This window comes from Tauraco erythrolophus, chromosome 2, assembly GCF_009769465.1.
Source record: "Tauraco erythrolophus isolate bTauEry1 chromosome 2, bTauEry1.pri, whole genome shotgun sequence".
Classification (NCBI taxonomy): domain Eukaryota; kingdom Metazoa; phylum Chordata; class Aves; order Musophagiformes; family Musophagidae; genus Tauraco; species Tauraco erythrolophus.
This window is the reverse complement of record NC_141466.1, coordinates 3,682,453-3,704,677: the sequence shown is the minus strand read 5'-3', so window position 1 is coordinate 3,704,677 and position 22,225 is coordinate 3,682,453. Positions and strand designations below refer to the sequence as shown.

At 42.4% G+C, this 22,225-nt stretch overlaps 1 protein-coding gene across 1 annotated transcript; it reads right to left on the bottom strand.

The window, feature by feature from the left end:
• Positions 1–4,926: 4,926 nt before the first annotated feature.
• On the bottom strand, positions 4,927–20,693 carry NMBR (neuromedin B receptor). Its single transcript, XM_009992633.2, has 3 exons — positions 20,278–20,693; positions 8,051–8,399; positions 4,927–5,328 (listed from the first exon to the last, which is right to left on the bottom strand). The coding sequence occupies exons 1-3, from the start codon at positions 20,691–20,693 to the stop codon at positions 4,927–4,929; spliced, it is 1,167 nt and encodes a 388-aa protein (XP_009990935.1).
• Positions 20,694–22,225: the final 1,532 nt, after the last annotated feature.

The following is a 22,225-nucleotide window of genomic DNA, read 5'->3' as shown; positions in this document are numbered from 1 at the left end:
CCTTTGAGGTCCCTTCCAATCCATAACATTCTGGGATTCTGTGTAACCACAGATATAAAGTTAAACTGAGCCACAGGAGCCCATATGGCCTCCAGAGATACACAGGTGTTACTCCTTCACTGAGTGGAGCACTGCTACAGTCCCTGGGTTTTCTTTGCCGAATCCATAGGAAAGTGATAATGATGAAACATGGAGAATGCATCTGTCTTTGTCTAGAGAGGAAATGAAAGTGAACTGTGTTTAGACGTGAGAGAAGTGTTTAACTGAGGCTGCTGCACAGCAAAAGCTCTATTTGCCATTGCTGGCATTCTCTCCTACGGATATCTGCTCTGCTGCTGACAGCTCCGCTCCCCGTAGCTCCAGGATCAGATCAGGGAAGCTGCTGTAGGCTCACGAGCCCATCCGAAGGTGTGCTGTGCTTGCAGAAATGGCTGCGCTGTCACAGAAATTGGGTAACTCTGCTCTCAGACCAGCAAAGCTGATGGGGGCTTGGCAACACTTAGTTTCGGACATCGGGATGCTCGAAGGTAAGGGTACTTTGCCATTTGAGAACTGGCAGTGCTGTTAGATGCTATTGATTTTGTTTCATTGTCTTGAGATCATCTACCCTTAGGTCTAAGTATAACTTCAGACCCTTGCGGGGCACTGCAAGAAAGCCAAGAGACAGTACGTGCCACGGGGAACAGGGGTGCTCTCTCAACAACCATCAACTTTTCAAAACTGAATTGGACAATTGTCTAAATTAAATGAGAAATCAGAAGTGGATCTGGCTAAGCAAGCTAGTGTCACATAGTGGAAGCAATAATTACCTCTGTTCTCTTATTTTTCAGGGACTGTGATGGTAGTTTTCTCAAACGTTGCAAAACTATTATTGAAAGAAACCAAAGCAAAATTCAGGAGAGGAAGACAGAAAAGAACTGATGTTTCTGAAATAAGAAAGTGTTCACAACAGAAAAAAAAGAACCACATGTTATTTTAACAACTGTTTTGGCACAGATCTCAAGGTAGTACCTGAAAAGTTAACATGATCTCATTTATAGATTTCCTTTGTTTCTTTGACTACTTATAATACTTCACATAATGCATTCTATAATCATTTTTTTAATTGTTAGCAAGCAGTGATGTCTCGAAATAGCATCCTACATACAGTTGTATACAATGTGTACCAAAGCACAGCAACAGACACTTCCAAAATGTGTGTATTGCGTTAGCAATCAGCCTAGTAAAGCTCCAGACAGATTAACTAATTCCCCCACATCATGCTACAAGAATTTGAGAGGAGGCATATACAATTTAGGTTACTTAAAGCAGGCTTTCAGTATCAGGCCTGGGAAATAATGAACCAAAATTGTGCTGATTTCCTAACAAGAAGGAGTTATATTCTACCTGGGAATACTTTCCCTGCACAGCAAAAAAGAACAGGTTGTAGCTTGCGGTTCTGCCAGAAGGTCCATACCACACACAGCAATTTAAGACACTGAGTGAAGAGTATAAATCAAATACAAGCATCAAATCTACTATAAATCAGATTATTATTTTTCCAGTAGGGTACCTGTATCATCTGGTAATGTTCACATCTGACAAATGCCTTCAGAGAATAAAAAACACAATGGATTTGTAAGTCCTATGAAACGTTATGCTGTGTAGGGAGATTGCCAAACAAAATGAGAAGCAGGGAATCAGGAGAAAAAATGCAGAAATAAAAGGGAAAGTTGATCACAGTCAGTGATCACCATTGAGAATTGATTGAGAAAGGGAGGCTTTAAGCTTTTATGTTTTGTGGGTGTAAAATATCCAAGAGTAAAAATGATTCAAGACTGAGCAGAGCAGAGGAATCCAAAATTCTAGCTGGCATCCAGGAAAAGTTAGTGGCATAAAATTAAAGAGGAGTTCTGAGAACACATTAGCTCACATGGAATTAAGGCATGGAGAGAGAGAAGAAGAGGCGAAATGGAGAAAAAGGAGGACGAGGCAGTGTTAGGCAATTATGGATGACAACTTTCTAAACTATTACAGATAGATCAACAAGATCATGTCAGTCCACTCCATGTAAGGTCTGCCAAGGAGCCACTGAAGCCACAGGGCCACTGTAGTCAGCTAGGGCAGGCACTATGGAGCTGGTCCACACTGAACTTTGTAAATTTTATCATTTGAATGCTGCACACAGCTTTAACTATATTACTTACTACAGGTCTCACCACATGGGCCGTGCTGGTTGACACTCAAACCTTCAATCTGTTACTTCTCTGTTGAGTGCTAACACCTGCAGTTTTTTTTCAGGTAAGTAGCAAAATTCATGTACAGATTACATCAATGTACCTTCTTGTTGCTTTAAAAATGGGAGTAGGAGGGTAACTAGCCTTGAGTGTATGGGAATTGGGAAAAAAATTTTCAACTTCAGCTGGTTCCACAGAGTTGCAAATAGAATTAAATTAACAGCAAGTGCATTGATAAGGACAAAAGGAACTATAAGCTGCTACACTGTATTAGCACTTCATTTTTTGAATTTATAAGACTAGCAACTAATTCTGAAATCCAGTCTAAATTTCTAGTGTTCGTTCTGCTATTCACTTTAGAGAAGTCACTGCAGAAGCACAGGCTACAGTGTTGGGACAGAGACAGATCTGTGCTGGAGCAGTTCCACCCAATTTGAAAGAAAAAGCTATTTAAAATTACATTTGTCTCATGATCCGGCCCTAAAAAACTACTTCCAGAAGGTGCTGTTGTCTGTCATTACTGTCCCTTCTCCTAAAAAGGACATTGTGAGCATCTCCTTTCTGGAGCTCAGACCCAGAACAGCAAGAGCTGGTGCAGCCCTGAGACAGCTTTTTACATGGGTAGCCTTACATCAGCCTTACATCAGTTTTTGTGCCTATTTGACTACCTGTGTTGACAAGTGAACTGGTTTTGAAAAAGAAGAGAAAAGAGAAAAAAAAAAGAGTCAAAAACAAAGAGAGGCATTTTAAAGTTGAACTGCTTTCTCTTTTGTAGTCTGAATGACAGCTTTGCAAGCCTTGCATGAAGTATCCCCAGCAGAAGAGTGTGAATGAAGAGAGAGCAGTGAGTCCTCCAAGCAAATTTATTCTGGACAGGGTGGTGATTGGTAAATACAGTCTCACCATTCCATTCCCTGCTGTTTTAATCCCAGATCTGCACTGACCATGTACGTTGAAAATGTCCTCCTGGGAATACTGACAAAGACCAGTGCACTGTCCGTGACACTGGGATGACTCACAAAAACCATTTGAAAATCCTTCTTTTAGGCAGCCCATCTAGGATTTTCAGAAGTACATTGACTATTTATGCATCAAGGCCTTCAGGAAAAGAAAAAGTGTCTTTTAAAGCTGAGATTTTCAACCGTACTTAGGCTTTGTTTAGGCTGGTAAACAGCGTGTGCAAGAGGAGCAGATCTAGACAGCAAACAGCTGGTACTGAGCAATCAACACCAGTTACCCATCTTTCATCACTTGGGGGTTATTTCAGACTAGAGCTTGTCTGGTCCCATGATCTGGATGAAGATTAATCATAGAATCATAGAATCATAGAATGGTTAGGGCTGGAAGGGACCTTCAAAGGTCATCTAGTCCAACCCCCCTGCAAGGAACAGGGATATCTACAACTAGATCAGGTTGCTCAGGGCCTCGTCCAACCTGGCCTTGAACGTCTCCAGGGATGGAGCATCCACCACCTCTCTGGGCAACCTGTTCCAGTGTTCTACAACTCTCATGGTAAAAAATTTTTTCCTAATATCCAATCTGAATCTACCTCCCTCTATTTTAAAACCATTACCCCTTGTCCTATCACAACAGGCCCTCCTGAACAGCCTCTCCCCATCTTTCCTGTAGGCCCCCTTGAGGTACTGGAAGACCGCTATAAGGTCACCCCAGAGCCTCCTCTTCTCCAGGCTGAACAGCCCCAACTCTTTCAATGATCTGAATATGTCAGGTGTGTCCCTGCAGGGCATCCTTCAGTTTGGTTTTGTCTGCTAATAGTCTGAGTTCTGCACTCTGAGACTGCTCTGAGCTGTAGGAAGCCTTGCCGCAGACCTTCTCTGAAAAAGTCACTCAGAACTTTACATCTTTGAATGATCAGCCGTCCCATTACACTTGGTGTCCTTCTTAGCTATGTACTGATATCAGCAACATCAGTCAGAAGTAGTAAATATAAAGGATGTAGACGCTCTAAACCAATGATGTCACAGACTTAACAAATAGAGAAATGAGATTTCGGACACTGAGTTCTAGAAAACTTGCACATTGCACATAACTTTTTTCTTTTGAGGTGTTAATCACGAAAACATTGTAATTTTAGTACATAAACTTCCAACCTCAACAGTAAACAGAACTCCAATAAGGTAAATTCTCAACATGTATGCCTGCCAAAGTGAAAAAACAAGGCGGATTTAAACGAGGTAACGATCTGGCACTCGATACTTGAATTTTTCTTTTCTGAAACTAGAATTTGTGCATTGCAATGGCTCCTTAATTGGGTCAAAAAATTCCTACCAGTCTTAATGAACAGTGCTTGTACACACAGCACAGCTATACTCATGCAAAATCTATTAGAGAAAGACATAAGCCTGGATCAATATTCAGTTAAAAATACATAGTTTTCAGATCAGAAAATCTATCCTTTTTAAAGCCATGTTGGATCAGCTACACTAATATTCACAACATTATTTTGCTTTTATGTTAAACATACATTAGCAACTCCTTTGAAGTACAATATGAAGCCAGTCAGTTTTGTTTTCTCAATGAAAAGTACTCCTCACTTCTATCTAAAAGTCTAGGTGTGAAATGACCTCAAATTGGCCAGGCTTTTAACAGATCCTCTGTTCTGAGGACTCAGATGGTCTAAGCACAGGAGAGCCAAACTGCAAAGGAAAAGTTCAAACTTGTTCCGCCGTCAAAAACCACACCTATTAAATCATAACGACACTTCTTGTTTCAAGTTGTGCCCATTCAGTTGCGTCATGCTAGTCACTGTGTTCCTGGTATTGCTTTTCAGGGAAGTCATCTGAATGGCAGAAGAGTTGCGCAAGTAGCTGGCGGATCTCTCTTGCTGAGCTTTCCTCCTGCAGCGAAGCTGGTTGTTGAAATGTCTCCTGAAACTCTCACTGAGAAAATACAGCGCAAACGGGTTGACGCAAGAGTTGCAGAAGCTCAGCACACGGGCCACTAAGGTAACAACCATGTGTCCTGTCGATGGATCAATCTCGTTGTAATTAAAAGAGCGGTACATGTATAGCACGTGGTTAGGAAACCAGCAGACAGCAAAGAAGCCAACAAAAACGAGAACAATTTTTGCCAGACGTTTCCGAGTTTCCATCTAAAAAGATGAAGAGAACCCAAATGAACAACATCGAACAGAACTACTCCACATAACAGGCTTAATTAAAACATGTCACGTTTTGCTTCAACAACTATAGAATCATAGAATCATAGAATCATAGAATCAGAATCATAGAATCATAGAATCATAGAATCATAGAATCATAGAATGGTTTGGGTTGGAAGGGACCTCAAAGATCATCTAGTTCCAACCTCCCTGCCATGGGCAGGGACACCCTCCACTACACCAGGTTGCCCAAAGCCTCATCCAACCTGGCCTTGAACACTTCCAAGGATGAGGCATCTACAACTTCTCTGGGCAACCTGTTCCAGTGCCTCACCACCCTCTGAGGGAAAAATTTCTTCCTTATCTCTAATCTAAATCTCCCCTCTTTCAGTTTAAAGCCATTTCCCCTCGTCCTGTCACTACACACCCTTGGAAAAAGTCCCTCTCATGAGTAAGGCCAGTGAACATGCTTCATTCAGGGGCTGAGTTACTTTTTCTCTGTCATTTATTTTCCTTTCCCACTTTCAGTTTAGCTTCAGTGAAAGACCCTAGCTGTTTGCCGTTACAGAAGGTTGCTCTTTCTATATGATGCACACAGCCAGAGTGATTCATGACCCAAGAAAACATTGGCTTTTAGCCTGAAAGCACACACCAAAGGATGTCATGAAACATAACCTTTTCTGACAAGATCTCAGTGCTTGGCTTGAAACTTAACTTTAGTTAGAAAGCTATTTAGAAACCGTTGGCTTTGAAATGCAGAGACCTTGTAAACGAAATGTAGAGACGTTGCTCAGGTGTCAGCCATACAATGATACACACATCCCATTATTTTGCCTGAAATGCCTCAGCTTGCACCTCTCTCCTAGGCAGACCACTGAAACTGCACAGTCTGAAGCACCTTAATTCCAGAGTAGGGTGAAAGGTTCTTTTAATCTTCAATAATGACATGAAAGAAATGTACCTTAATTGGATTACGATGTAGCTGTTGAGAGTGGCTGAAAAGTTGACAGGGAATGAGCCCACACAGTGGTTCCAGTTCAAGAGTGGGAGGGAAACCAGCCAAGTAGAAGGCACCAAAGGGAGGCAGAAACTTTCCACATATTCCTCCCAAAAGGCTTATTATGTATGTCAGGTACTAAAGTCTTGCAGAGGCAGGAAATTTTTCTGACTTTGCTCCATTTTCTATCAATTTTAACCCAAAAAATTCAAGTGAATTTATTCTAACAGGGTTTCAAAATCTGTGAAATAAATCTGTAAGTAGTTTTCTTGGCTACATCTGAAACAAAACCAGTGGGGAATCCACAAAAGATGGGAAAACTCTACTCTCATTCCAGTTTAGTAGGATTTGCACTCGGACAAATTGCAAAGGCAGACTAAGAGGTACAGAGGTATAGGATGAATGTTACACTTCTGTGCTATGGCCTGAAGAAACTTTTGTTGATAGCAATAGTCTGAATTTACTTCCTCTTTCTGGGACATATGTAAGTACACCGGAATTTTCCATTCTTCTGAGCCTCATAAGTTAACAAAAAGAAAAAAGCTAAGTAGAATGAAAAAATATGTTCTTACTTTGAAAATACATGTGGGTTCAGAACTGCGGTATAAATTAAATACTGTTTCCATCCTGAGGGTTCAGCCAAAAGGCTCTCTATATTTCACAGGAAAAATAAAAGAATACATGAAGTGCTAATGTGTATACATTTTTGACAAGAAACAGGCTGTGGAAATGAAATGGGAGCAAAAAGGACATGAGGGAACGCAGACTTTCTTCTTAAAAGAATATATACACGCCATATATGCAAAGAGATTTCAGTGAGTATAAAGGTATTTTCTAAAATATCGGCAGAGAAAAACCTTCCAAATTGTTTTAATAGGCATAAGTATTTGTCTCTGTCAATACTAACGCTTTTGTAAAGTAGTTGAGGCATTTTCACTGCAAAAGCTGTTGTTTGTATATATAAATGTTCCTGCTAATGACCAGCCTGTTGCTATCTTATTGCTTCCTGAGCCTTACAGGGAAGCTGGCTTTGTCCAGCACTTTAAAATGCTTCGTCTCACAAGTGTGGAGAACATATACGGAAAGTTTTATAGCATCTATACTAGAAAAGGTATTAGAAAAGTGTGAGTTCAGGATTGTATCCAAGAAAGATCTACTGAGAAAGCCAAAAAAGAATCAGCTTGTGCTTCATGTTCATATTTTCAGCACTCCTTTGTCTGAGAAGAACCTTAGATCCCCTAAGAAAATTTTTCCCTGGCTATGTCAGTTTTTTCATCTCCAAGCACAAATAATTCAGGGAGAATTCTCGAAAAGTTCTTGTAAGATTTCTTCCCAAAATGGTTGCCTATAGATATAGGTGACGCCATTAGCAGTAACTACAAAAACATTGTTCCTCACTAAGAATGCAAGTAATGGTTACACTAACAAAACATACAAACACATTTACCAATCCCATTTCTTGCTAGGAATATGCATTGATGGCATTGAATTTAGATTTTTCCTTGCCCATATCCATTTGCACACTGGGCTTAGTACTGAGTAATTGTGTAAACAAGGAGATTTTTCAGATAATCCTCAGCTTAGTTCATGCATGTGGAAACTGAACTAATCCTCTGCAAAATCCAACCGTTTGGATGCTATAGTTCCTGTACTTTAATTTATAAATGTATACAGCACATAAATCTTTCATCAGGATGTAAGAAGCAAGCTGCTTACCTGTCTTTTGGAATGCTCACTGTATTCTCCAGGGATGTTGTGAGCACTTTTTATTAAACTCTTTGCAATATGATAGTAGTAGATGCTAATAATGGCAAGAGGGATGAGGAAATACACAAGGAATATCAGCACAGAATGGATCTTCGGGTGCATGTCGTCCGTCATGGGGTACGGTATGCACGCCGTGAAAGTGGCATTGTCTGTGTCGTTGATGTGAGCCAGTTCGGAGAACACCGATTCAGGAACTGCTAGGAGCATGGAGATTACCCAGATGGCAACGGCTTTAACACAGGTCCATAGCACTGCACTGGAGGTCTGGATGTCCATGGGATTTACAATTGCTTTGTACCTGAAATTGATCAAAATGCAGACGGACATTAAAAGGTATTTTTTCAAATTCAACGTGGCGATGCATAAAGTCACTTTGTACCTTTGATTAAAACAACGTCGTATTTTGTTCTTATTTGAAATGTCAACGAGTTTGTAATCTTTCTTAAATCTGCGTTCTCTAAATCTCCAGCTCCAGCTGCATTCACACCAACCAGAGGTGGCCAAGGAGCCCTGGCTACAACCTGTGGCTGTAGGTGCCCATTCCGTGCCAGCCTGGTGAAAGCACAGAAGCATCCATGACTCCACTCTTTCTTTCCCCAAATCCTCCCAGCGAATCCACAAATGCACATCCCACCTCCATACTGCCACCTCGCTCTCATACCAGCACACGTATTCTAGAGTTTGCTTCCTTCTGACTCCCTCCTGCCCACCACCACGGCTTTCCCCACCCTCAGACTCCACCAGCCCACCGGGTAGCTCAGGACGAGGGTCAGCATTAACCACCTCTTGCCAGACCCCCAACAACTGCTGCGTGGTGGCTCTTGCCTTACCACCCCAGCACCTTTCTACACGCAGACATACTGTCCTGACTGTAACACCTGGCATATAAGCATCCTCATAAAGTCAAGTGGGAATTACTCCCAAAGTAATTCCTCTGCAGAAGTATGAAATTCTTAAACGAAATAAACATTTCCACAATGATAGTTGGAACCTGCTGCTCCATACTGCATTTTGGGAAGTGGTTTCCTAATAAATGATGGCATATAAATAAACCTTTGCAGAATAGATAAGTGCGTAGCCATTACAATGAAAACAAAAAGTACTGCAGAGAATGGAAATATCACACTACAGCAAAGTAAAATAAATGAATAGAAGTAGACTCAGGTCAGAAATACTTTTATTTAAAAAAAAAAATGTTGCAGAAAGTGATACAGAGTGAAACTTATGCAAAGAAAGGGTCAGGTTTAGACAGCCAAATATACTTTGAGAAAAACATTTCAAGGATACCTTAGTGTTTTGCTTACATTTTTAATTTATTTTTAAAACATTTATTTTCAAAATATGAGCAAATTATGTTTCATGTTTTTATTAAAAATGGAACATTGAATAAAACATTTTAGTTTGTCTAAGCTGTGCTAATTTGGAAGCTTGCTTTATCTGATTTCTTTTTTCATTATTATTATTATTCAAGTTTTGACTTGATTTGGGATGGGTGAGGGTTGTTCTTTTTTTTTGAAATTGCAGAAGTTTTGAGAAATGGAAAAATTCTTTTTCTTTAACATCTAAATAAAAATTTAACAGGTAGAAGGGAGTCAGGAGAGATTCATACTCTCTGGACAACCTGTTCCAGTGCCTCACCACCCTCACAGTGAAAAATTTCTAATCTAAATCTGCCATTTCAGTTTAAAACCATTGCCCCTTGCCCTGTCACTACACGCCCTTGTAAAAAGCCCCTCTCCAGCTTTCCTGTAGCCCCCTTTAGGTACTGGAAGGCTGCAATAAGATCACCCTGGAGCCTTCTCTTCTCCAGGCTGAACAGCCCCAACTGTCTCAGCCTGTCTCCATAGTAGAGGTGCTCCAGCCCTCGGATCATCTTCGTGGCCTCCTCTGGACCCGCTCCAGCAGCTTCATGTCCTTCTTTTGTAGGGGACTCCTGCCCCACCCCTGGAAGTGTTCAAGGCCAGGTTGGATGAGGCTTTGGGCAACCTGGTGTAGTGGAGGGTGTCCCTGCCCATGGCAGGGGGGTTGGAACTAGATGATCTTTGAGGTCCCTCCAACCCAAACCATTCTGTGATTCTATGATTCACTCTTAAGACAGAGTAGAAAATAAAACTCAGTAAACTGCCTCTGTTACTTTATGTTTACCATTTCTTTTAGCACAACGAGAAACTCCCTGGGCACCAAGGTGTAAAGAAATCCTTTATACTGCCATGGGAAGGATAGAAGCTTCTGCACAAAGCATGAATGCTCCCCAGCACAAACTGTGACCTTATTATTCAATAATTTGCTTCCTATTGCTGTCCGCCTTGATTTCATTACATAAAGACAGACCTATTTCATTTCACCCAGCTGAGGTGACGTCAAGTCCTTACATCTGCTCATTTCTTTAAAACTTTACATTGCTGGGGAGGAGCTGGTTTGGGGACTTTGTTGGGGGGAAAGGCATTGGATAAAAATCATGTTTCGTACTACAGGTTTTTTCCCTCTCTTTTCCAATCGCAACTATTTTTATCACAGTCCTGTCCCCCAAGACACTGACCATGTAAAATTAATTGTTTCAGCAGCGTTTGGTCTGATTCATATCTAAATGGGAGACCTTTTTGGAAGCCTTTACATTAGCAGAAAATATGATATATATTTGTGCCTTGGCATATATTGCTGTTTCGGCAAATAAGATGCCTTCCCCTGAGCTATGACTGTCTCCAAATTGGAAGGTATGGGAGCAGAGTGCCCTTTTTCACCAAATCAGCTGGGTTCAGCCCAGAAAGCTTCTTCTTTAATCCTATCAAAATTCTTCTTGCTACTTCAGCTGACTGCAAGGTGGCACTTTTCTTCCTAGGACTCAGCCCTGCGCAGTACTGGTGTCAATGGGAAGGGAAAGGCACTAAGTGCTTTACAAAATCTGTCATCTGGTTTAGATCTCTGAAAAGACATACAGCAGAAAGTGATAGGTTACAGCTAAAATCACACGTAAATTGAGTGAAATCTGAAGTATTCCCAAAATTAATACCCAGTCTATCCCTTTGTATAAAACCAGTGTAAGGCTAAAACATTCCACCAATTGTTCAAATTACGAAGGGCGTATTCTCTATCAATAAACCAACACTGGTAAATCAGGGTAAGGGTGCAAATTATTTAGTCAAATTAGTAAGCAAAATCCATCTTTTCCTTCGCTGGTAGAAAAAAGAAAATTATAGGTTGCCATAAAGATTAGGAAATAATTATAAATATGCATTTGATTTTAATTAAAAGCTTTCATGTAAATTCTCTCTTCCTACAGCCTCTATCATTATCGCTGCTGACAAAGGCATCCCAACTCAGGAAATAGTTTTATAATAAGTTTTCTTTCTTTGGAGCTCTCATTTCTGCCAAAAGACACAAGCACAGACTCGCCTATTCTGCAGATGTTGGTTTTGTTTGTATAGCGTATTTTCATTATAAAGCAATCTCCTCCCTTCCAGACAACTTCAAAAAAAAATGATGAAAGAAAGAATAACCTGTTCCTCCAGAGTTATAACATGTTGCTGTCTTCTAAACTCCAGTATGGCTTATCTACCCGTCCCCATCTTTGATTTCAAAGCCCTTCACAAAGGTATTTCTCAGCTCCCAATTAGTCTGGGAAGGTCTACTCCTGTCTCTGCTGTCCCTACGATGCTATTCCCCTCCCACACACTTGATTTCCAAAGAAGCTGCTTCATGGTGAGTCCTAAGCTGCCCCACCACTGCAAGTCTACCTCTTTAGTTTCTAGACTACTTTGTTGTGATGCTCTTCAAAAACAAATTAAAAAGAAAAGCCAAAACAACTAGACGCTACTTAGGCAGCGACTGGGCTATGATTACAGCCTACCATCCTAACCAGAATTGCCTCAATATTTCCTTGCCCTTTCACCTCTGTATCTTGTGTTGTCTCTACTGAAAAACCCTTCAGGTCAGGGACTTTCTTCTTGTTCCTGTTCATATAGCACCTACCACAAATAGGACCCTAATTTATCACCTGGTTTCCTGCATGCCATCCCAATGCAAATAAATAAATACAATAATGAAGTGTCATAAAGCAAGCAGAGATCTAATTCAGGCAGGGCAGATTCATACTACTTTGATTTAATTTCCATTTCAATCTTGGAGCTGGAGGGGTTGATATCATTGGCTTTATTACACAGCTTCTGTTTTCAGTGATGTTGCTGTGTCATAGTGCTGCATTTCCTGCAAACTAGAGTCATTTATCAAAACCATTTCTTTGTTAGCATTTTGTTGTGTCATTGCATGAAGATTTCAAACACAAAAAGACACAATTTGGCCTAACAATATAAAAGGATATAAATATATCTGAATAGGAAACATGGCAGTATGGTGAACATCAGCTAAAAATACTAATATTGTGTCCAGTCGTAGTCCACTCCACTAAAGTAGAATGAAATTTTGAATGGGGCCAGATCCCTCTTCCTGTATGGGCAGTTCTGTTGTCTCAACTCCAGTTGCATCATTAAGAGGAGAACAATTTGTCTAGCTGAAAACAATGTGGAGTCATTTGATGCCCGGTGTTGTGGGAACTTCTTTCAGAACACATTCATTCAATACATATTGAGATACACATTTATTCAATTTTATTCCTTTAATTTCTTGCAATTTAAAGTGGATTATTGAAAGGTTTTTTTAGTTAGTCCCAGTATTTTTGTTCTGTGCATATCTCTTAAATGCAGAGAATTGCATTCACCAGGAATGAGCATCCCAGAGCTCTGATAGCTGCATATAACGAACAGTGTTTGAAAGGAAGAGTAGCAGACCATGTGTAAACACAACTAAAATGAATGTCAATGGCATGTGTTCTGTGTTTCTCAGAGGGAAAATTCTAAGATTTTCCTAAGTGGAAAAAGTTTTCCCCTCTATAGAAATACTCTCTGTTGAGCCAAAAATTACCAATAGTGCCTCGACAAAAAAGTCCGATTTAGTCTTTTGGAGCATACATTCAACCAAAGTGTCCAGGAGTCATTGCCCAGGCATGCTAGACAGTGGCTCAAAATTAACATTTCATCAATGAGGAGAGAATCTTATTCTTACTAGGCTGTGTCATATAAAATCCTGGATTTAGCATTTCCCACAGGCAAGTACAAGGCATCTTAGCTGTGTATTGTCTTGGCTTTTATTGCCTTTCTGGAGCATTTATCTCATTCCAACACTAATTTGGAATTACAGATTTTGGATTTTGCTCAAGATATATGGACAGGAGGAAGGGAAGGTCATCACCTAGATGAAAGAGAAGTCATTGCAATATGTAGCCTAGATGAGCTTACAGACTGTAAGCTTTGCCCCTTAGTGCTCTGTTCTCCATCTAGTCATATTACTTCTTCCTCACTATAATATAAAATAAAGACTTTAAGAAAAAAATCTTACAAAAAGACACCTAATCTCATCTTACTCTTTCAGAGTTTATGCTCTGAATCTTGAAGGGTCAAAGGAGTTTGAGGAAAGAGAAAGATTTCCCTGAAATGGGTTTGATCCAAATCCTGTTGATATCCCTGCCTTTAGATTGATGAGACGAGATGCGTGCTTATCTGGATATCCACCATATGCTTACTGCATGACTCCCAAAAAAGATATCCACACATACTTGCATGAAGAAGATCTCATAAAATCATCACTACTGGAGCAGAAGGTCAAAAAAAACCCAGCAGTTACAGAAACTAAAATCCCTGAGAGCAGAAATCTCCAGTGTAAACTATGCTCAGTGCCAGTTTACCTTTATATGATTCTATGATTCTATGAAGTTGGTTGCTGCCAGCACAACACAGGCCTTGCATTGATCAGTGACTAGGATAAAGACCAAAGCCATTTCTCACTTCGTCATCCTCAGGTCTAAGCTGTTTCTGTACTAGTTGAAGAGCACACACAAGACACGTGCACAAAGGCAGGAGTTTAACAGATGCATGTGTCCATATGGAGCTTGACAAAAAATTTGCCTAGCTTGGGAGGAAAATGTTATTTGCCAAGAAATTCTTTTCAGCTGTATAAAGATGATCATAAGAGGAACTTCTCAAACAGCTGACCTGAATTTTCTGACTTGACAAAACTTACCCTAAAAAAGATAATTCCTTAATCTACTCCATATATAAAATTTGTCCTGCATTGTTGCGTAGGATTTTTTTCCGCATTCCTTTTTTTTTTTTCTAGAGTATTTTCCATCATATTGCTTTTGCTGTATGGAATATACACAAACAAACTAGAACATTTTGGGATGGAGACAGGTAAGGACAGGCTTCACTGTTTAACTTGACAAAAAATATTGCTCTTGACAAAATATGTCAAATATATGTCAAAAAGAATTTCATCAAAGCTGTTCTGGCAAGCTTTATTTTGTCAGTCAAGTTTGCACATATAAACTAAATGATGAGCTGAAAAAAAAAAAGTGAAAGACAAAACTTGCCCAGTCACTCTTAAATCGTTCTGCTTTGCCTGTTGTCACGTAAATATAGCCACATGGCTACAGCCTACAGTGAGAGAAACATCTGGACCATCATTTCTTTTCAGGTGCTTCAGCAGGTCATTCATTCAACACATTAACCTCAAGTGTTAGAGTTTCTAAGAGATACACTTATAGATCTCACAGTTCTACAGGTTCCAGGTAATTTTGATTTCCTATCTTCTATACACAGTCAAGGCATTGTTTTTCACTTATATAGGTAGTCTTTCACTTTACCTTTGATTATTTTTTCTTTATTTTTGGTTAATTATAGGTAATTTTCACAAAGTCATTTAATACTACTTTCCTTGTCGAGGCTTTTTAGTTCCTGAATATCAACTATTAGAGCTCAAAAGGAAATCATGTCCACTTTCCTGCTTCACCTGCTCCACTACATGTAACATGAAATAAAGATTACAGAGGTCTCCAGTCACCATATTTCAGCCTGAATCAGCATCTGACGTAACAAAAGAAGAAACTAAATTCTGAAGAAGACTAAAAAGAAATTTTTATTAAGAGTGATTTTACTAATGAAAAATCCTAAAGTAGTTACTAGGGCACCTTTCCACACTTCTGAATGTCTTCACAGTATATCTTGAGTCCCCCCAAAAGTAGGAGACAGTAGGCATGCAAACTGAGCCAGAATGGCTTTCATCATCAGCTGTAGTCAGAAGTCAGCACATAGATACTAAACTTGCATAAAATGTTTTTGAGTCTCTCTATACTTTTAAAAATGCAGATTGCAATCTTCCAAAATTAAAGCAAATAAAGAAATAAATAAAACAATAAAAAAAAAAATAATTTAGCGCTTCAAATCTACAGGATACATTTTAAGCACCTCAGTCAAGCACTGTATTTAGTTATTTAAGTATGAACTTAAATTTTCAGACTCCTTTGTTACTAAGGCATAGGAAAGGAGTCACAGCACTAGTGAAAAATAACCTCATTACCTGGTTAATCAAGTATATGTCTTGTCAAAATTGTCTTTCTGTCACACTTTTTAGGAAAAATACAAAGAAGATGCTATTTCAATTGCAGTAGGGTCAGTTGCTCCACTGCTCAGCTTCACTGTCCTCATCAGAGCGCAGCAGCACTGTTTTTGAGCTAACACACTTAAACCCTTCATTAGAAAGAAAATTCAATCTAGAAAAAGTAGCAGAATTAAATTTAATCCTATTTTTACAGATCACATCAAAAAATGAGGCATAAAAGACAGCCAAAGGGAAAAGGGAAGACTATGTGGGACAAATCTAAAGCTCCTTACAAGGAGCTACCATTTATTCCTTCAAAGTCTGCTCACCCCAGGTCTCTTGCCATGTTTTGAGCACAAATGGCTTTCATCAGCGTGCACAATAATGCAGTGATGGCCAGAGGTGCACACTGTAGTACTCATTCTTAATCTGCTGCCACTGAGCTTCTCCAACCACCTCTCCACAAAGGTCACACGTTACCATGAAGGTTACACCTCTCAACGTTTACACGTCATCCAGCCCTCTGCTTCTGAAAGGCATCTCAGAAATATCTTTCTGTCCTTGTGCTCTGCTTCCTTACCCTAGAGTCCTTCCCAGGCACAAAACGGCCTTGAGAAGAGGGTGAGGAGCCCGACGGGCCCAGTTTGCACGCTGGGCTAACTGCATGGCCCACCATGGACGTACATTGAAAAAACACTCCCTGACACAATGAACAAGTTCATGGGATGGATCAAGCCAGGCAGAGTTCGAGTCAGGTTCATCCTTGGCTTCTGTCCTTTCACAGTGAGGAGATGCTGGCACATCTTTTCTCCATGTGTGCCATGCTGCAGTCCCTCTAGTTAAACTTCTCCTCTCACCTCTTTATTCAAGACCATACCAAGTCCTGAGACTTTCTCATCAAGATCCATTAACCCTGGCAGAAACTGGAGTACATGTCCTGGAGAAGCAAGCTAGACAGGGGACCCATTTTTATTTCCTTGTCCATTCACACCTCCAGGAAGCACACCCCTGACCATCACACACCAGCTCTGTAGGCAATTTCAGGGTGTGCTGAGTGCTATTGGAGGTCTTTTTCCCTATGGCTCCTTCGGTTCCCTATTTTTAATTTGTTTGGTAGATTTTTGTCCCTCAATTCCCTTCCTTTTTTCCATTTGTCATCCACTGTAGTTATTAGCTTTTCTCTTTTTGTAATCCACCCTCTGTTTTTTTCTTGCTTTTTTTAAAACCAGAGAAATATTAAGGTTTCTAGAGGTGCTCTGGTTTTTCTGCAATAGAGGAAAATCAATAGGAGCAGTGGCCATGAGGGGCAGGGGTGCTGTCCCTGCGCATCTCCTGCATTCATAGATTCACAGATTCATAGATTTCTAGGTTGGAAAAGACCTTAGAGACCATCGAGTCCAACCGTCCCTAATCCCCATTAAACCATATCGCTAAGTAGCTCATCCACCCTATTCTTAAACACATCCAGGGATGGGGACTCAACCATCTCCCTGGGCAGCCTATTCCAGTGGCTGACAACCCTTTCAGAGAAGGCATGGCAGTGAGAGGGGACAGCTCGCTCAGCAGCCCTGCTCCCGTGCTGCCTTCTGCACCCCAGAGCAGAGGGATGCTGCACCCTCTTCTGATGCCAACACACTGCGCCGCCAGTGCCACCACTGCATTGTCCCTGCTGCCACCATCCCCACCACAGCTGCTGACCTCCCACCCCTCTCTGCCCCAAAATGTGTGAGGCCACAGCAGGGCACCACTGCTGTGGGAGCTTCAAGGGTGGGAAGGGTTGCTTGGTGGGACCAGCTGCTATTCCTGGGATGGGGATGGGCAACCTTGAGCAGATCTGCTGTGTGCTGCCAATTTTGATCCGAAAGTGTGCTCGGGGGAAGTCTGGGAAGCACTGTTACAAATTACACATCAGGTTTGTATACAAAAAATACCCCTAAACCAAAACCCAAATAATTTCAGTACTAGACAATGAAGCTTCCAGGTAGAAGGTGCATGTTTCTCACACGGAAAGCACTAGTGATGCAGAGAGACACTTCTGTGACAAAAAAAAGAAAAACCACATATAGAATCATAGAATGGTTAGAGTTGGAAGGGACCTCAAAGATCATCCAGTTCCAACCCCCCTGCCATGGGCAGGGACACCCTCCACTACACCAGGTTGCCCAAAGCCTCATCCAACCTGGCCTTGAACACGTCCAGGGATGGGACATCTACAACTTCTCTGGGCAACCTGTTCCAGTGCCTCACCAGCCTCTGAGTAAAAAATTTCTTTCTTATATCTAACCTAAATCTGCCCTCTTTCAGCTTAAAGCCATTACTTATATATGAAATAATGCAAGTTCAGGAAAAAATGTATATGCAATGAATGCTACTTTTTCTTCCTTATATCTTCAATTTGTAGGTAATGATCATTCAGAGTTTATTGCTTCTGCAGCTGTTGTTGTTAAATGTACCACATACACGTGATTTGCCACGCAGAATTTCCATGTAAACTGTAAGTGCTAATTCCATTGTGGAAACCAAGACAACCTCTCTTATCCTAATTCACACAGGCACGCTGTAAAGAACTCTAAATATTTATAAATCTGCTCCTTAGTGTAATCAGTGTCTGGAGTTCTATACAGCCCTGTGGTAATAGGGAGTGAAAAGCAGGAAAGGCTTTAACAATCATATATTAAAACATACTTTGAGTATTATCTGTGAAAGAAGGGGTCACTGAGAAGACATCGTATACCAGACCAAAAATGTACTGGATTGTAAGGGAGCACTTTTAGTGGTATCACTGCTTCCATACTGTTAACATCCTATGGTAGATTTGCTTACTGGGAGATTAATGCTGTCCCCAGCCAGTCCTCACCTCCTCAGCACCCTCTTAGGTGGAGGATGCACCTCTTCTGGTCTTCTGGCATCATTACACGTACAGTTTCCCCATACCCGAAACTAGTCAAAATTGTTAGTATAAACATTTCTGGTATTTGTATGTACTTTAGACTCCAAAATGCTGGAAGAATGTATTTATGACGACCTTATGTGGTCACAGCACACCACCTGTAGCTGTTTTCTAGGGTGTACAATTTTAAATGCATTCATTTGTAATGCATTTAATGTAATTCATTTTAAATGCATTCAGTGTAAACAGATTCAGTATTATTACGCCTTGAATTTTTATTGATATTAAAAGAAGGATATAAAATTATACAGAAAAAGCAAACAATGAATTCTCCAATGCTAGATAAAAAGTAAATTAATGAAGCCTTAAACATTAAACCACCAGCATTCCTTCATATAATATTTCACCAGGGATACGATCTCCTCTGCAAATGACTCCTTCCCTTGTCAAATAAGATAGCACAGTCATGCTTTTAAACAGTGGAAATAGAGCAAAAAGAAAACTGCAAGGTTGGCTCGGATCTCCAAGGCCAGGTTTTGATATACTCTTTAACTGAGTTAATCAGGGAGTTACAGGAGTTCACTTTGAAGTATGTTTTACAAGCTCTTCTTCAAAAATATAATCCATTTTCATGTGTTACAAAGTCTTTATACATGATAGTATTTCAGCTCCTGATTCAAACACCACTGAAATTGATGGCCACTGAAGACTACCTTCAGGTGAAATCAAATTATTTACTGAATTGGCTAAAAAAAAAGGACATAAATTACAGTTATAGTCTATTAAAAAATGATTGAAAGTTTTAAATAAATGTATTGTAAGAGAGAAGATACATTCCTAAACTCAAGCCTCGTGCATCAACGTAGTGCATTTGTTCAGCTTAAAATCCAACAAAAGAAAATGGGATATTTCCTATGGAGAAGGAATTAAATATTTTAATTTCTATCTGAAAAGTGTTTAGTTAAGGGAAAAAAAAGATAATTTCATTTAATTTAAGGTTGCCAATTACACTGCAAGATTTTGTCTTTCAGAGCCTGAAGCACAGTCCAACAGCCACCCAGTTGCTATAAATCCCTTAAGAATCCATTTATATTAATTGGAGGGAAAAGCTTGGGGTCCAGCTCTTTGTTTCTTCCTAATTTGACCAGTCCTGGGGATGGCAGTGTTACTTTCTAGTTTGTTTGGGGGGATTTTAATTTTTTTTTCCTTTTTTTTTTTTTTTTCCCCTTCCTTTTCTGTAAGTTCAGAAGAGGCCAAAATGAACACTTTGAACCCAAAGTTGAAGACCGACAATTACAAAAGAACGGTTTGGTGCCTCCAAATTCTCAGAAGCTGAACTAGTTCTGGCAGTCACCTCTGGTAACTTGCTCTTCTACTAGGGCACAAACATGCACACACACACACACACGTACACACTTTCTCAGCAGAAAGAATCAAATCCATCAAAAATACCTCTGTGCCTGACTTGGTTTAAGCTACTTGCTGTCACTGTGGTTTGTAATGGATTATATTTAGGGTCTAAATCCTTCCTCTTATTAACGAAATTTCAATACATGAGCTGCTACAGGACCATCCCCGAGCTGCAGAAGACAGGACTAAACCCAGTTCTTGCAGCTGGCACCCTGGAAGTTGGAGGCCCAGGTGCACCCATCTCCAAAAACGTTTAACTTAAGTTCACACCAACCAGACCGTTACCAGTCACGGAGGGAAGGAGAAGTATAGACACCTCACAAGTTGGAATGAAGAGACTGCAAACGAGGGATACCTTATCAGAGGGGTGCTTCACCTTTCATGCCAGCTCCAGCTAGCCTTAGCCCAAGCTGCAGAGAGCTGAGAAGGGGCAGCCCAGCTTTCCTACCTGTCGGCACTGAGGGCGGTGAGGGTGAAGACTGAGACACCGACAGAAGTGAGCTGGATGGCAGGAATGAGTTTGCAGCCCACCTCGCCAAAGAGCCACTCCTCGGAGAAATACCGGGAGGCATCCACGGGCACACAGGTCACCAGCAGCAGCAGGTCGCCGGCAGCGAGGCTGGAGATGAAGATGTTGGGCACGCTCCTCATGGCGCTGTTGGAGATGAAGATCTTCATGAGGGTGATGTTGCCCAGCAAGCCCACAGTGATGATGAGCAGGTAAAGCGAAGGGATCACGCAGCGAACGATGAACATGGCTGTGTCCCGCGCCGGGGGCAGCAGGGCTGGATCCGGCACCAGCCGCTCGCTCCCGTTCCCCCCGAGGGGCATTGCTGTGAGCTCGGGCGGCAGCTCTGCCTCCATCCTCCAGCTCGGGGCAGACCGGAGGGCTCCAGTGCAAAGTGCGGTGGGAACCACTGGAAAGCGTCACTTCTCTGCAAGCCAACCAACTTTCTCCTCGTTCCCTCCCGCCTTGCTTCTTCCCCCGTTTTCTCCGCCGGGTTTTCTCCCCTCGGGGCTGCAGAGGAGGCACCGTCCGCCGGCGCAGCGCGGGGCGGAGGAATGAAAAATCCCGCGCCGCTCTCTCGGCTCTTCGGACAAGCCCTCTCCCGGGGGGGGCAGCAGGGGCGAGATCCCGAGATCCTGAGCCTCGGGGGCGGCGGCTGCCATCAGGACCGCAGCCCGCCCGCGCCCCCGGCAGCGCCCGGGGGCAGCCGCCGCCCCGGGCCCGCGGTCCGGCCGCCTCCCGGCGCCGCGGACCCCCGGCGGGGGCCGGGATCGGGACCGCGGAGCCGCCGCCGCTGTCCAGAAGCGCCGGTGCTGCTCTCCCGGCGCCGGGGGCGGGGACGAGGAGCAACCCGAGCCCGCTCCTTGCTCCGCAGCCCCGGTTTATACCTGGTGCCGGGAGCAGCCGCCCCGCCTCTCCTCGCCCCAGCCCCCCGAGGCGCCGGGGCGGATCTTGCGCGGAGATCCCGCGGGGTCGCAGCCGCTGAGCGCGATGGGGACGGCGAGGGGGGAGAGGAAGGTCTCTTCTCCAGCCGCTGCCCTCCGCAAGCAGCTTCCCCCCCCCCCGCCCTCCCCACCCCGAGAGGTGCTGCCCGGCAAACCGGAGAGCGGTCCGCCGCGTCGGTGGCCTCCCAGAAAGCCGTCTTGCAGCACCTTACCCCGGTAAAACCACGGGGCTTTGAAACACAGGGTGCCGGCGAGCGAGGGACTCGGAGATGAAGAGATTCCCGTCTTCCTAGCTGTGGGTTCTCAACAGATTCTACTCAAAGACATCAGCTGCCTTTAAAGTTTTAGGACTTGATTTGCGACGTTGCATTTCATGTCAGTCTCAACTACCGAAATGGGGACAGGTGAGGTGTTTTATAGAATCATAGAATCATTGAATGGTCTGGGTTGGAAGGGACCTCAAAGATCATCTAGTTCCAACCCCCCTGTCATGGCAGGGACACCCTCCACTTCACCAGGTTGCCCAAAGCCTCATCCAACCTGGCCTTGAACACTTCCAGGGGTGGGGCATCCACAGCTTTTCTAGGCAGCCTGTTCCAGTGCCTCACCCACCCTCAGAGGGAAGAATTTCTTCCTTATATCCAATCTAAATCTCCCCTCTTTCAGTTTAAAGCCATTTCCCCTTGTCCTATTGCTACACGCCCTTGTAAGAAGTCCCTCTCCAGCTTTCCTGTAGCCCCTTTAGGTACTGGAACGCTGCAATAAGATCACCCCAGAGCCTTCTCTTCTCCAGGCTGAACAGCTCCAACTCTCTCAGCCTGTCTCCAGAGCAGAGGTGCTCCAGCCCTCGGATCATCTTCGTGGCCTCCTCTGGACCCATTCCAGCAGCTCCATGTCCTTCTCATGCTGGGGACCCCAGAGCTGAACGCAGTATTCCAGGTGGG

Bases quoted from the DNA above. Each gene is read 5' to 3' on its own strand.
- NMBR (XM_009992633.2), bottom strand. From the start codon at position 20,693: ATGGAGGCAGAGCTGCCGCCCGAGCTCACAGCAATGCCCCTCGGGGGG. The intron at 8,400-20,277 runs GTAGGAAAGCTG...GATCAATTTCAG, and splicing joins ACCGCCCTCAGTGCCGACAG to GTACAAAGCAATTGTAAATC. The intron at 5,329-8,050 runs GTAAGCAGCTTG...TCATCTTTTTAG, and splicing joins GTGAGCATTCCAAAAGACAG to ATGGAAACTCGGAAACGTCT.